Below are 16597 nucleotides of genomic sequence, written 5' to 3'. Positions count from 1 at the left end.
TTGTCCTTCGTGTTTTTGCTGTACCTAACACATCTTACCTTTTTCTTCATGGCTGCATTTGGCATTGCCCACCTGTAGATATAAACCAAAAGATAGTGTCCCCATGATCTAGTTGCCTTTGAAATAATTTTAAAAAGTAAACAGAGAGCTGCAGAAGAATACTCTTTAAAACAGCTAAGTACATATGAGACCTCGTTTCAGAAGTCTTCATGCTCCCAAATTATAAAACCGGGTTTATGTTCCCTGTTTCCTTCGGAAAGCCCAGGGGATGCTTCCTAGGAAGACATATTTAGGAATATAAACCATTTAAATACAAGATTTGATATTTTGTCATAAGACTGAAGCAATGCTGTGGGTACGTCTATACACCAAACGATATTTTCATATACTGTTTTGAATACTATTTTTAAAATTCAGCTTCTTATTTTTCAAGCCTGGAAGCATCTTTGGACCTTCAATCGTCCTTCCAAGCTATATTTCATTCATTAAAGGCACAAAATACATATAACGCAGCTCTCAAATAGGCATGTTGCACTATACGTCATTGGTCAGCAAATGTCTGTCCTCTCCCTCGTTTTTACCACCAACAAGGTGATATCATCAAATCACCTTAATACAAAACGCAAAACAACACGGAACTGTCTCAATTAGAACACTACGCATAAACCAGGAATCTCAGCTCCAAGCAAAGGGCTGTTTCTGTTCTCTTTTCCGTTTTTTGTTTTCTGTCATCAAGGGCATGATGCCAATCAACCCTACTGGTAAATTAAAGCAATTTATCACTGGAGGTTAGGGGCTATTGCATTTCACAATACACTTCACAATTAGCACGCCCTCCCTCCCAGGTACCACATAATAAATACCCTTCACCCACCCAAGCGATCCTTCGGGTTCCCCCAGTGGAGGCTCCACTACTGGGCTCAGGTTCTCTTTCTCCGTCTTTTTCTCAGAGTCAGATTCTTCCATCGCGCAACAAGTCCTTCACAGTGCCTTCTAAATCCGCAGTACTCTTTTCTTCTGGCTCACCTCCTCTACTGCCTATCTACGCTCAGTGCCTGCAACCCGCGGGGCCTGCTCTACCTCTGCCTCCGCCTTTGTCCACTGGGGGGCCGCTTTTCCCACAGTTACCTTTACCGACCCGAACTTAGTCTCAAGGCAGGGCCGAGCAGGCCAGCCCAAAGAAGCCAGCGATTCGGTGCATGCAAAGGGAGAGATGGAGGAGACGGAGGGTAAGGTGGATGAGGAATTGGTCCTGAGTTTGGGCCTTACTCCCCAAGGTCTCAAGACCCAAAGGTAACTTGGTCCGCTTCTGTGCAGACTGCAAAGGCTGAGGTAACGGAATGAGCTGACCCGAGCTGCAGAAGCAAAGCGGTCACTGCCTGGAGGCTCCTCCCGACCTCGCCGCCAGTCAGAATCCGCCTGAGGACGCCTTTACTTCCGCGCCCGCCCTTCAGGAGTGCTGGAACCTCACCGCAACCACGCTACTGCAGCCCGGGATCACGTGGGAACCTGCCGTAGTCCCAGGCCTGTCACGTGCCGCTACCCTTTGGGGGTGGCGGGAGTGCTTGGAAGAATACCATAGAGACTGCTCTAGGAAAGCCAGAGTGCCACCCGCCGTCATGTGGCGGGGGCTCTCATTTCCGCGCCATAGGCCCTTAGGGCGGCCCGCAGGCGCTGTGAAAGTGATGGACGTGGCCCCGCCCACCCACTGCTCAGAGTTAAAGGAGAAGGTTGCAATTCCAGCACCTGCAAGCTAGCTGTTTTTGCACTTTATGCTTAGGGTTGTGTGCAGAAAAGGCTATTGTGGTAACTTCCTTCCATTAGTCCATATGACACTTCTAATAATTAAAAAAAAAATCAATACATCTAGAGTTCTTTAAACTGCCTTTCACATAGAAAACTCAATAAGTTGTTATTGCCAGGACCGGATACACACACAGGACTTTAACACATTCACCACTTAACATTCAAAATTGCAAATGTATTTAAATTTTTTAAAATCAAGTGTAGTACTTGTACACACAGAATTTAGTATGGAAAATAAGTTCTCATAAGGAGTTAGGAAAGTATAAAACTGATAACAGAGCATGTTTACTATATTTGGGTATAGAGAATGCCAGAAACAAGACGCCAATTAATAATTCAAAATAATTGCTTCTGGAGTGCAGGACAGAGAGTAAGAGGTGACATAAAGGGAGTGTTAATTTTCATCTTAAACCCTTATGTATTAAATACAGATTACATACACATACACATTATGTATATGCACACATTACTTTGATAAGAAAAGATAGCAAAAAAACAAAAACAGCCATTAAACTTTTCCTTTAATCCCAGGACTTGGGAGGCAGAGGCAAGTGGATCTGTGAGTTGCATGCCAGCCTGGTCTAGATAAGCATGAGTTCCAGGACAGCCAGGGCTACACAGAGAAAAGAGAAAAAAGAAAAGGTAGCGAAAGTATTGTAAGCTTCCACCAACCCTAGCTGGGGTCTTGTATGATCCTTCCTCTACACAACTTCCATGCCTCCTGAAGAGAAATCCTCTATTGGAGTTACCCTTTTGCAGCCCCAACACCACCATCAGCCTCCTCCCATCAAACATTAACTGTCAAAAGGGGAGAGAGGGACCCAGCAATGACCAAAACAAACGAAAAGAATTAGGATAAAACTATATGTCATCTAAAACTTGTGGAATACATGGCCCTGGAGAGATGGCTCAGTGGTTAAGATCACTGTTTGTCCTTCCAGAGGACCGGGGTTCAATTCCCAGCAGCCACTTAGCAGCTTACAACTGTCTGTAACTCTACTTCGAGGGGATCCAACACCCTCATGCAGACAGAGCATCAATGTACATTTAATAAATTAAATACTCTGTTAAAAATTCGATGTTAGAAAGCCTGGTGGTGGTGCATGCCTTTGATCCCAGCTCTAGGAAGGCAGAAGCAGGTGGAACTCTGTAGGTTGAAGGCAAGCCTGGTCTACAGAGTGAGTTTCAGGACAGAGAAACTCTGTCTGGAAAAATCAAAACAAACAAAAGCAAAAGACATAGGAATACATGTAGATCAAAGGAGAATAAATAGTAGAACATATTCCATGCAAGTAAGCAAAATGAAGCTGGGATGACCACATTAATAGCTGATAAAATGACATCAGCTCAAGCCTAAAACTCCTAACTTTGACTGCAAGTTATGAAAGAGACATTATACAATGATAAACAAGTGACTCTACCAAGAACATATAACAAATATACATATGTATGCTCCAAGCATCCCCTAAATATATGAGGTAAATTTCTACAGAATAGAAGAAATAGACAAGTCCAAATAAATAGCAATTATAGACTTATATACTTAATTTAAAAGCAAATTAAACAATCAGAGAGAAGATGTATGAAGAAGTGAACTTGAGAGAAACCATAGACCACCTGGCCTAACAGAAATATATAGACTATTTCACCCAACACAGTCCAAATGCTCAGTTTTTCACTTGGCTAGAGCATGTGGTCAAAGGTAGGCTGTATGTTTGACTATGTCCAGCAAAAAAAAGTTGAAAAAACTAGCATTGGAATAATAAAAAAAAGCTTTTTTTATTACAATGTAATAAAATGAGAAATAAATTTCAGAGGAAACACTAGAATGTATTGAAATTTATGGAAAGTAAACAACATTCTTGAACAGACACTGGTCCAAGGAGAAGTTTTTATTTTATACTCATTTGCATTTTCTTGGTAGCTCTTTAGTTTTCAGCATTCCTGCATGAATGAGTCAGTATATAGAGATGGAGAGATGGCTCAAAGGTTAGGAGTGCTGCCTGCTCTTCCAGAGGTCCTGAGTTCAGTTCCAGGCAACCACATGGTGGGTCACAACCATCTATGATAGAACCTGATGCCCTCTTCTGACCAGCAGGTGCACATGCAAGCAAAACACTGTAAACTTAATAAATGAGTGAATCTTTAAAGAAAAAAAAAAGGTCAGTATGTATTTGCTGAGTGTTTATTATGTGCAACACAGTGTTCCAGACAGCAGATTTAATACATTTGGTGCCTGTGTTTTGCTTTAGTCTCATATTTTATTTTTTGCCTTTGTTAGTGTCAGTTTTTAAAAAATACCTGTGGTATGCCTCTTCCTTTTCTTTTCTTGTTTGTTTGTGGTGTTTCTACATGTGAATTTATGTTTCCCCCTTTGATAATCTTGACACCTTTTTTCCAGTTGTAGCTCGTGTGGTATCTATAACTTTTCACATTTAAGCCTCTATTTATTCAACTATTAGTTATTGGGAAATACCTTTTAACTTCCACTTGAAAGGTGATGAAACATATGTCTTATTACCTGTTCTTCTGCTTGTTGTATTATCTTGATTTTGGCTTTTCTAGCGTCCAAATTTATCCATTTAAATTAACTGGGCTGTTTTTTGTTTTGGAGCCAGGGTCTCACTGTGTTGCCCAGCCTGGTTTTGAAGCCATCTTCCCGCCTCAACCCTCCAAGTAGCTGGAACTACAAGAATGTGTTGCTGAGCCCAGCTAAACAAAGTTTTTCTAAATAATGTGTCTAATTGGTACTTGATTTAGTTTCTGTCCTGGCCCTTTGTAGTGTTGGGACCAGGCTATTTGTCTCACTCTAAGGTACCCTGTATTGCATAAAATAGTACTTTTCCAAGCAGCTGTCTCTATACAGATCCATACTCTACACTATCTGTTAGGCACCACCCATCTAACTCAGACATTTAAATTTAAAGAAGATTGTAATCATATTAAGTTTCTTTTCTGATTACTATGATATGACACTAGAAATAAGTAGCAGAAAGAAACTAGTAAAAATCCATAGGTGTGTAAAAATTAAACAGTGCACTCATGTGTATACCCAGTGAACAAAGAGGGAATTACAGGGGAAAACCAACATGATGTTTATAGCAAAAATGCCTACATTAAGAAAGAAAATAAATTAACAAAATGAAACAACCCCATGTTCCTTCTCAAGTAACTACAAAAAAGTTCGAAGTTAGAGGCATAATTCCATCTAGTAAAGATCAGAGCAAACCATTGAAATACAAATAAGCAAAACAGTACAAAAGCTCAAGAAACCTTTTAAAGTTAAGTAGAAGTAGCAATCCTTTAGCTAGGCTAATTAAAAAATGACCCCCTCCCCCCCAACCCTTAAATTGTAAAGGAAACAAGAGCAGCTACACCTGACACTGCAGAGAGTCAAAGGATTATAAGAGATTTGCTGTGAACAATTTTAGGACAATAAACTGAATACCCTGGACAAAATGGATAGATCCTTTTAAAATCGTTTTCTTTTTCTTTCTTCTTTTCTCATACAATACATTCCCCAGCACAGCCTCCCCTCTTCCCAGTTTCCCCTCCCCCAGCCTCCCTTCCCCCTGCTCCTTTGTTTCCCATCAGAAAAGAACCAAACAATGTAAATTCTTAGAAATACAAAAGGGAAGCAGGAGGAAACAGACCATATGAACTGATCTCTAAAAAGTAAGGAGATTGAATACTCAACCATGTCCTACAAAGGAGAACTCCTGGATAGCCTCATGGCTACCTTCTATCAAACACTTTTTTTAAAGAAAAAGAGAGAGAGGACTACTTCTAAACTCCCTTTGGGAAGAACAGAAGAACTTCATGAATTTTCTATTTATTGAAATATATGTGTGTGTGTGTGTGTGTGTGTGTGTGTGTGTGTGTGTGTATGTGTGTGTGTGTGTGTGATTTAGAGAACAAAAATACCCATTACCCATTCACCTAAAAGGGCCCTTGAGTATAAGAACTTACTAATATATTTGGAACTTTTTTCTCTACCTCCACAGGTGTAATCACTATGCTGGATTTTAGTAAATCTCAACTCACTACTGTTTTTATCATATGTATATCTAGTCCTAAATGATGTGGAGGTTGGTTTTTCGTGGTTTTACTATGTATATTCTGTCTTGATTTGGTTGAACCTAATCTGAAGATTTATATTCTTCATAAAATTATCATGACCCCGTCACATTGTATACACTCTAAATATATATAATATCATGAGGGTTAGTTTTAATTGTTAACTTGAAAGAAATGTAGAGTCCCCTAGGAGATGGACCTTTGAATATATCTGTGGCAATTATCTTTGTTTTTATATTTTTGGTTTTTTGAGACAGGGTTTCTCTGTGTAGCCTTGGCTGTCCTGGACTCACTTTGTAGACCAGGCTGGCCTCGAACTCACAGAGATCCACCTGCCTCTGCCTCTGAGTGCTGGGATTAAAGGTGTGCACCACCGCACCCGGTTCCTAAAGTAGGCAGCATAACCCGGACTATAAGAGTGGAGAAAGTGAGCCAAGCTCTGGCATGTTTGCATTTTTCATTCTGTTATAATTATGTATGTAATATGACCAGCTCTATCAAGCGCTTGCCACCATGACTTCCCTGCCATGATGAACTGTTACAAAGAACGACACAAACAAAACAGAAAAGCCCTTCGTCCCTTCAGTTGCTCTTGTCAGAGTATTTTATCACAGGTACAGAAAAGAAACTAAGGCAAACAGGTTTCAAAGAAAAAGAGAGCTAAGTTATCTGTAAACAGGACAACTTTAGGGTTCATGTACTAAAGCTTTGGGGCCTCTAAATGGCCTCAGACTAAATTTGTACTTTATACAGAGTAATCTGAGGTTGAGAACAGCAACAGTAGTTTCTTATATGCCAATCACTAGTTGTATGAAGAAGAACAAATTCCAAACAAGCTCTCGCTCTCTCTCTCTCTCTCTCTCTCTCTCTCTCTCTCTCTCTCTCTCTCTCTCTCTGTCCCTCCCCTCCCTCCCCCCTCCAGAGTTTCTCTGTGAAGTCTTGGCTGCCCTGCCCTGAACTCACTTTGTAGACCAGGCTGGCCTCGAACTCACAGTGATCTGCCTGCCTCTGCCTCCCAAGTGCTGGGATTAAAGGCGCATGTGCCACCACCTCCTGATCCTAACCTTTCTTATTAGGGCACCATCTTGTTGTTACAAAGAAGAAAATGACATAAGGCAGAATTACTTTTGGCCCAAAGACCCAGTGTACTTCTCAATGTCTGAGAACCCTGAGACATAAAGTTGGAAGGACCTGAAAGGATCCGTGAGAACAGACATTCTACCGATGCATAATATGAAACCTTCGCTATGCAAAAGTGTTCTGAGGACCCGATGAAAAGACACTGCACTGAGAAAAAGCAGAGATGTTGCTGATACCCCATCCTGCTGGTGCCACACTGATCTCAGCAGATTCTCTGTGACAAATTCCACAGACTGAGGTGATAACTTCAAAGGAAGGAGGTCTCCTGGAACCAGCTGTAGAACGCTTGGCTGGAAAAAAAATATTGAGCCGTAATTCTCGTGGCAATTTATCTATTCCTGATAGCCTAGGCTGAGATTTTTAGCGAGAAATTGGAGAAAAGATCATCCCTTGAGATGGAGTCACTAGCCATGACCTTATCTCTGGGAAAACCAGTGCTTCACTTTATAAATCATTTATAAAATTACAAAATAGTATCATGATTGATAAAAATTTTCCCAGAAACAAAATTTTATTTGGCTATACGTGTGTTGCTGGAAGTGGGCTTTGGTATATGGTTAAGAGAGCCTTAACTAACAAGAATTAAAATAGTTTATAATCACACTTTAAGGATTCACAGAAATGTAGGTTATTACTGACCATAAGAATCTTTAACCTGGCCGGGTGTGGTGGCACACGCCTTTAATCCCAGCACTCAGCAGGCAGAGGCAGGTGGATCTTTGTGAGTTCGAGACCAGCCTGGTCCACAAAGAGAGTCCAGGACAGCCAAGGCTACTGTCTCGAAAAACCAAAAACCAAAAACCAAAAACCAAAAAAAAAAAAAATCTTTAACCTCCTCTTGGAATTATGCCATTCATCTTGGATAATTTTGTACTTTCCTGTGCCGAATAATAATGATGTTATCTGTCCCATCTGTGATTGCTTCACTACACACATCTTCCGTGTTCTGTCTGTGATCACTTCAGTGAACACATCTCCTAAGAGTTGTAATACTTGTTTCATTATATATAAAAATCTTTGCTCAACTTTTTAAAATTTTATTAATTTATTCATATTACATCTCAATGGTTATCCCATCCCTTGTATCCTCCCATTCCTCCCTCCCTTTGATTTACCCCTTACTCCCTTCCCCTATGACTGTGACTGAGGGGGACCTTTTCCCCCTGTATATGCTCATAGGGTATCAAGTCTCTTCTTGGTAGCCTGCTATCCTTCCTCTGAGTGCCACCAGGCCTCCCCCCCCCACCAGGGGACATGGTCAAATATGAGGCACCAGAGTACGTGTGAAAGTCATACCCCACTCTCCACTCAACTGTAGAGAATGCTCGACTTTTTATACATAATATATATAAAATAACTTATTGTATCACTCTAGGTTCAGAAACTTGTGGTAGGCCAGTTTCAGATAGTTTCATTTCACCTGTAAACTGTATCACTTTTACTCATATTATAATTTTCAAATGTATAATATGTTTACAGATATGCCCTTAGTCGCTTTGTTCCTATTTGATTTTTTGTTGTTTGTTTGTTTTTGGAGACAGGGTTTCTCTGTGTTAGCCTTGCCTGAACTCACAACAATCCACCTGCCTCTGCCTCCTGAGTGCTGGGATTAAAGGCAGATTTTTGTTTTTGTTTTTCGAGGCAGGGTTTCCGTGGGTAGCCTTGGCTGCCCTAGACTCGCTTTGTAGACCAGACTGGCCTCGGACGCATAGAGATCAGCCTGCCTCTGCCTCCCAAGTGCTGGGATAAAGGCGTGCACCACCACCACCCGGTTTGTTGTTGTTGTTGTCGTCTCCTGACTGCTTGCCAAAAGCTAGGATGCTTCAAGCCTGTGTACGTCACTGAGGCATCCTTGAGCTTTAAAGCATTGAACAAACTGGAAATTACAACATGCCACATACTGAACTAAAAGTCTGTGTTTTGTGTTTTTTTTTTAAATAAAAAATTTCAAAAAGTTAAAAAAAATTGATTAAAGAAAAAAAAAAAAGAAAGCTTCAAAATACACTCAGATTCAAACTGCCTCTGTGTTTGTTTATGTTTGTCATCGCCAAATCCTTACCCACATAACCTTCAAGGACCCTTGTCCCAGAGACCCCCACACCCAGCTGGGGTGGTCTGTGACATACTGGGAAAGAACCAAATCTGTATTCATGCTTTCCACGTGAAAAGAACACCCTATGGAAATTGGTAACTCCCACAAAGGATTAAGAACTTAAATTTCCTATCATTTCTGACATAGATAATGTACTCACCCCAGAGTTATTCTAGCTGATAAGATAAGCTGCTCTGAGAAGCTGATGCAGGAGGATGCTAGCCTGAGGATTGTAGTATGCCTTTTTCCTCGGGGAAGCTGCTGAAATCCCGTAACTCAGTGCATACCCAAGAACAGGAAGAAAGCTGGAATCAGGCATAGCTTCTCTCAATAGTCTTCAGCCGTGGGCCCCTGGCTGTTACTGTGATGGATAGAGCCATGAGATTGCTTAAAAGCCCATCAGCATGCTCCCTCTGGGCAAGGCAAGAGTGGGAACTATGTCACCCTACCAGTAAGGGGCAACTGAGCATAGTATAATAGGGAGGGATGGTGGAAATTTCATGAGCACCTGGTCCTGGCAATTGCATGGGTCTGCATGCAGCTGGCCATGTCCCTAGTTACAGGGCAAACCTGATCTCTTGGTTTAGGAAGGTGGTATTTGCCATTCCTGCTGGGTTACTTCACCTATACCCTACAGTGCATGGCACCAAGTGAGCTTGGTTCACAGTCACTCTTACTGATGCACATTAGGTTTAGGCAGCTAATCTAGCTAGTGCAATAGGGCATGAGGGTTCCCACAGCGGGGGTCGGGGGTGGGGGATGGGGGGCAAGGCTACTCTATCTATTTCGCATTATAGAAGTGGGCTCCCATTGTGTGAGTACTGTGACACTTTCTAGTAGCTTGAATCGCCAGCATCCACACTGGGAGAGTTTACTGGGATCCTGATTCTCCCCTACAAAGGGAAGACTCCCCCTCCTGTGGCTGTGAAGCTTGAGTAGCATATAATGGAAGGTTTTGTCTCTCTCTCTACGCTATCGCAGGTCTATGGGTATTAGAAAGTTATACGCCTTTAATCCCAGCACTTGGGAGGCAGAGGCTGGAGAGTTGCTGTGAGTTCGAGGCCAGTCTGGCCTACAAAGTGAGTCCAGGGCAGCCAGAGCTGCACAGAGAAAGCCTGTCCCCCCAAAAACCACTCCCCCCCAAAAAGAAAGTTATACCACCCTCGTATTGATTTGCCCCACAGTCATTCATCTCAAAAGGCAGCCATAAATCTTTGTTCTGTTTATGGAGGAGAAGTCAGTGCTGGGAGATTTAATTCATCTGTCTTGTGTTTCAAAATTAAAAGTTAAATTTGGTATCTCTTTGTCTGACTCCTCCAGGATTTGGAAACTCTTACTGAATATGATTATAATGGTTAAAGTAACTATCGGCATAAGAAAAAGGACAGGACTCTCTACATTATTACCTTGATATAATTGAACAGTTGTTAAGGTTTCAACTACGTCATATTTCAGAATTAAACTCATTTAATTGATAAGACCAGAGAGCTTTAAAGACTTAAGGTTGCCCTTCTGGGATCAATGTTTCTAAAGCTTTTCTGAGAAAGCCAGAATGGCATCAAGCTTGCAGGGTCCCACAAATTTAAAGTCACTTCCAGGTGGGCCCAGCCAGTTGAGTGTATCTGGGGACTTTGAAAAGAGAATTTTCTCAAAATTGTAAGTATTATAGTGAAATCTGGAATCAGATAGTGAGTCATTGTCTCTTACCTAGCATCACGAAATATTAAAAGTACCACCTGAGAGTCCTAGAAAACAAACAAACAAAAAACAACAACCAAAAAAAAAAACCTCTAGAAAAGCAATAATTATCAGGCAGAATCTAATAAGATCATTGCTGTGATTTTGTGAACAAGAATAATCTTTCCTTGAGATTATTTTTGCTTAAAAATGGAAGGGAGACTAAGGAGATATTTTGTCTTTTAATGGGGAATTTTTCATTGATTGCACCATTTCAGTTGTCAAAAACTGAGCATTGTTTATTATCTTTGAATTACCTTGAAACTCTTGGTCAATTGTAGGTAACTGGAATGCATACATATGTCTTTTAGGTTTATATATATTGAGATCGCATCCCTAGTTGAAAAATCACTTCTGCATTTTATCTCTGTGTTCCTTTAATACATATAAAGCTGAAGTTTGACTTTTTTTTTTTTTCGAGACAGGGTTTCTCTGTGTATCCTTGGCTGTCCTGGACTCACTTTGTAGATCAGGCTGGCCTCAAACTCACAGTGATCCACCTGCCTCTGCCTCCCGAGTGCTGGGATTAAAGGCGTGTGCCACCACTGCCCTGCGTGAAGTTTTCTTAGTGAGAGAGGAAAATATGTGTGTGCACGAGTGTGGCTAGAAGTCAACCTCAGATGTCACTCCTCAGAAGACTCCCACCTTGCTATATGAGACAGGATCGCTCCTGGGAACTGATGCTCAGTGTAAGTTAAGAGTCCCAAGAAACTACTTGTTTCTACCTTCTTCAGTGATTGGAAAATAAGCATGCATGACTGCACCCAAGTTTTTTTTTTTTTAGATTTATTTCTATTTTTGTATATAGTGCTCTGCCTGCATGTACACCTGCACACCAGAGGAGGGCATTAGATTTTTAAAAGGTGGATATTGAGGCTTGAACTCATGTTTTCATGCTTGCATGACAAACATTTGATTGAATGAGCTATTTCCCCAGGTCCCAATTGTATACTTTTTAAAGCTTTTTTTTTTTTTGAGGTAGGATGTTGTGTGTTCCAGTATAGCCAAAGATGACACTGAACTTCTTATCTTTCTGCCCCTAACTCCTTAGTGTCTGCAATATAGGCATGTGACACCACAGTAGTTTTATGATGTGCTAGGGATTGAATTCAGTGCATGCTAGGATGCACTGGATTGCCTAACTGAAATTGTTGGGTTTGGGTGGAAGCTGAGAAAACTCAATTCAGATGTAGAAGCTTAAAATGAAAGCTTTATTTTCTGAGCTCAGGGAGGCGACTAGTTCGGAATCTGAAATGCTTCCTTGAGGGGATGTAGTATTGCTTTAAAAAAAAAAGATTTTATTTATTATTATGTTAACAGCGCTTGCCTGCATGTACACCTGCAGGCCAGAAGAGGGCGTCACATCACATTACAGATGGTTGTGAACCACCATGTGGTTGCTGGGAATTGAACTCAGGATCTCTGGAGGAGCAGACAGTACTTTTAACCACTGAGCCATCTCTCCAGGCCGGAAGTAGTATTGCATAAAGGTGAAAACCGCATAGTTAAAGGTGAAAACCGCAATTAGCTCATACCAGTGGGGGTGGGATGGAGGGACACGGATGGAGAACAGAAGTTCAAGCTAACCTTGAAAGTGTGCCTGGCAGTTGGGGCCAGCTGGGCTTGTGGTTGGGAATTTTTTTTTCTGATTAATAAGGTCATTGGTGGAGGATGGGCGGTGGTGGCGCACGCCTTTAATGCCAGCACTTGGGAGGCACAGGCAGGCAGATGGCTGTGAGTTCGAGGACAGTCTTGTCTACAAAAGCCAGTCCAGGACAGTCAAGGCTACACAGAGAGATCCTGTCTCAAAAACCAAACAAGCAAACAAATAAAAAATAAAACCAACCAACCAAACAAACAAACAAACAAAAAAAAACCAAACCAAACCAAACCAAACCAACAGTCGTTGGGTATATTGAACATAAACATAGTTTATGGTCTTGCTACCTAGAAAGAGCAGGCCTCAACAAAGTATATCCTTGGCTACTCTTGTTCATTTTGTGTTTGTGTTATTCATGTTCTTTACCTTTTCTGAGGCTCATTTTTTGTTTTTCAAGACAGGGTTTTTCTGTGTAGACTTGGCTGTCCTGGACTTACTCTGTAGAGCAGGCTCGAACTCACAGAGCTCTGCCTGCCTTTGCCTCCCAAGTGCCAGGTGTGTGTCACCACATCTGGCTTGAAGCTTCCATTTTAACAGATTGCATCAATAAATTATTGTGAAATGGTTCACAATTTAATTTTCCTGTTACTTGTTCAGGTCATTTGATTTTTGCCTGCTGATATTGAGATCTAGAGAAATTAAAGGTAGAGATTTGATAAATGAATTTAATGGAAATCCCTATATTGTTTTTACAGATGATGAAGACAAAAGCTCTTTTTGTTGCTGTTGTTGTCGTCTTGTCTTGTAAGCATGGAGTGGGGAATGGCTAAGTGGTTAATAAAACTTGCTGAACTTCCAGAGGACCTAAATTCGATTCCCAGTAACCACATAGCAGCTCACAATTGCCTGTAATTCCTGTTCCAAGAATTACATAGGCAATCATAGGCCTCTGACTTCCCAGGGCATTGCACTCATAACCCACCCCACCCTACCCCATCACATATACATAATTGAAAACAATAAAAGTAAAATTTCTTTAATGTATGAATGTTCTCTGTGCATATATGCTGCATTCCAGAAGAGGCCATCAGATCCCACTATCAATGGTTGTGAGCCACCATGTGGTTGCTGGGAATTGAACCCAGAACCTCTGGAAGAGCAGACAGTGCTTTTAACTGCTGAGGCATCTCTCCAGCCCCAAAGTAAACCTTGTTTGTTAAAAGGCCCCTCGAAACTGCTTGTAATTCCAGTTCCAGGAGATCCCAGGCCTCTGGCATCCCAGGGCACTGCACTTATATGCACACAGTCCCTAACTCCTACCCATACATATAACTAAAAATAATAAATCTTTAAAGCAGAAAGTGAGTATAAATGTATTATTTACTGATCTTTTTTGTGTGTCTTTTTTCTTTTCTTTTTCTTTTTCTTTCTTTCTTTTTTTTTTTTTTGAAGCAGAGTTTCTCTGTGTAGCCTTTACTGTCCTGGACTTGTTTTGTGGACCAGACCAGGCTGGCCTCGAACTCACAGAGATCCGCCTCTCTGTGCTGGGACTACAGGCATGCACCACTACACCCTGCTTTTACTGACTGGTATTAAAGGCAGTTCGCAAAGATGAGGAGATGGCTAAGTGGTTAAAGCACTTGCTGATACAATGCAAGACCCAGAGTGGGTGGGTGAAACAGCCTGCCTATAATTGCCATCTAGCAGGCAAGGCTAGCGAAATTAGTGATCTCTGGATTCGACTAAGAGACCGTAGCTCAATGGAGAAGGTAAATGAGTGACTGAGGATGATTTCTGGTATCAACCTTGGGCATCCATATGCACACGCATGCACACATACACAGTTCTTAAATTGAGACAAAGGAAAGTCACAGATAACGCTTCTTTAGAAGAATTTAATCCAACAGGTATGGTGGTGCACTCCTGTAATCCCAGTCCTCAAGGAGGAAGAGGCAGAGGCAGAGGCAGAGGCCGAGGCAGAGGCAGAGGCCGAGGCCGAGGCAGAGGCAGAGGCAGGCAGATCTCTGTGAGTTCAAGGCCAGCCTGGTCTAGAAAGCATATCCAGGACAGCCAGCGCTACACAGAGAAACCCTGTCTTGAAAACGAAGGAGGAGGAGAAGAAGGAGGAGGAGGAAGATCCTATGAGACCTGTGAAACTTTTTTTTTCTATTTTGTTTAGCTTCAAAGTCTTGAATAAATAACACAAACTCAGTGACACCCGAATCTCTGGAGATGAGTGAAGAAGTGCTGTGACCAGTTATGGCTTCATTTCTGGAACCAGAGCAGAAAGAAGGAGCAGAAGAGCTCCAGAAATGAAAAAACCCAAAAATGGCAGGATGCACACACACAACATGGTTAAGCTCTAAAACCAAAAGGTACCCCTTTTAGGAAATGTACAAGTGTATATGAAGAATGCCATTTGTGAAAGTTACAGAATGGCTACATTAGGAATCAAATTTATATGTAAAACTAGTCTTCGGAGTTTCAGAGCAACATATTTCACTTGTAAGTGTTCATTTCATGAAATCAAGAAATAAACATCAACTCCCTTCTGTAGAAAAATTTATTAACTCCAGAGTGTTCTGTCAGCATTTTCAAAGTAACTATAATACAGAAGTAACATTAACAATTACTTTTGGAAATAACTTTATTTCTTTGGCAGCCTTTGCAATTAAACCTAAACAGTTTTGTATCTGCTTCTAAAAGGCAAACTCTACCATATTGTAATCATACTACGTTAGCTGCTTTTTTATGGTACAGACATTTTTATACTCTTGGCAACTAAATGTGTACTTTTTTTTTTTTTTTTTGGTTTTTCAAGACAGGGTTTCTCTGTGTAGCCTTGGCTGTCCTGGACTCACTTGTAGATCAGGCTGGCCTCGAACTCACAGTGATCCACCTGCCTCTGCCTCCCGCGTGCTGGGATTACAGGCGTGCGCCACCATCGCCCGGCCTAAATGCGTACTTAAAAGCTATTTTCTAGATACTGGTATACATTTTTAAAACATATTAGCACAAAAGGCAAACGTTGTGTTTAAATCTCACGAACTTAGTGTCTACAAAAAAATATATTTTGAAATTAGAAAGCCAACATTTGTTATGTTGGTATTTTGTTTGTGCTTCTTAGTACTACACAAATTATGTCTCTTAGATCTGTAGAGCCTGAAATACGTAAGAACAACTTAAAACCGGTTTCGTTACCTTCCTTACAGCGGCTCCTGATCTTAGTGTAGCTGTTGTTCCAGAATTTGCTGAACGCCTGGCTACTGCTGTTCACATTGTTGCCCCTATAACTTCTCTTCTCCAGTTTATATGCTCAGCAAATTCCCATTTTGTCTTCAAAACTAGCCAAAAGGCACTTCATTTTTAATGCCTTCCTGTTTCCAGGAAGGATATCTCCCTGTTTCCATGGCAACCTCACACCCCTGTTTTATCACACATAAATTATCTATGACTCACAAATATGTGTTTGCTTTCTATCTTTAACACCTAAGATGGACCTTATATTTTCTCAAATAACGTTTGGTGAAAAACACAAATGGGCACCAACACACAGTCATCAAAAAGCTTAGGGTTAATACAGAATCAATCTGAGGACTTTCAATAGTCAAGCAAATAACAGCTGCCTGCATTTGTCACTATTGGAACTGGACAGCAGGAGAACAAAGCTGTTAAGTCTAGGACTAGAAAAAAAAGTGAGGCTCTGGATAAAATAGGTCACCTCAAAAGAAGACGCAACTGATGAATGGTAAAAGGGGATATTTGAGTCTCTACTTTAAACATCAAACCTAGTTCACATGGCACTGGAGGTTGCCCATAGCCTGGCTTTATTTCATAATTTCATATTCATCCTTTCTATTTTAGTTTACTCCAATAAACACAACATACTCTTCTACTCTTAGATTGCTTGCCATCGTTCCTAAGACTTTCTGCCTGTGCTTAAAGTGTAGTCCAATTGCAGCTGTTATATAACTTTCCACCACTCTACATCTGGATTTACTCTTTGCCTCCCCTGTAGTCACCTCTGACTTACTTAACAGTGGCTAAAGACAGGCTTGGTGCCAATCAAACAGGGTAGGACTGCAGATGAGTAAAGGTTAGTCGGGCACAGTAAGTAGGGCAGTGTTCCAGAAAGTGAGCAAATG

At 41.2% G+C, this 16597-nt stretch overlaps 1 protein-coding gene across 3 annotated transcripts in view; it reads right to left on the bottom strand.

Annotated features, from left to right (window-relative positions):
- RRAGB (Ras related GTP binding B) overlaps positions 1-1650 on the bottom strand; it is a 53163-nt gene extending 51513 nt beyond the window's left edge. For 2 of the 3 annotated variants that reach the window (XM_084791091.1, XM_084791092.1), the window contains exons 1-2: positions 875-1648; positions 39-72 (exon numbers count right to left, since the gene is read on the bottom strand). In XM_084791091.1, the coding sequence (XP_084647217.1) occupies positions 39-72; positions 875-966 (126 nt within the window). In that variant the 5' untranslated portion in view covers positions 967-1648. Of the gene's footprint in view, positions 1-38; positions 73-874 lie in introns of all 3 variants that reach the window. The other variant, XM_084791093.1, reaches the window with a different exon arrangement.
- Positions 1651-16597: the final 14947 nt, after the last annotated feature.

The sequence above is a fragment of the Acomys minous genome (assembly GCF_964271855.1).
Source record: "Acomys minous genome assembly, chromosome: 7".
Taxonomy (NCBI): domain Eukaryota; kingdom Metazoa; phylum Chordata; class Mammalia; order Rodentia; family Muridae; genus Acomys; species Acomys minous.
The sequence above is the reverse complement of the archived record's forward strand: the minus strand, read 5'-3'. Positions and strand labels throughout refer to the sequence as shown.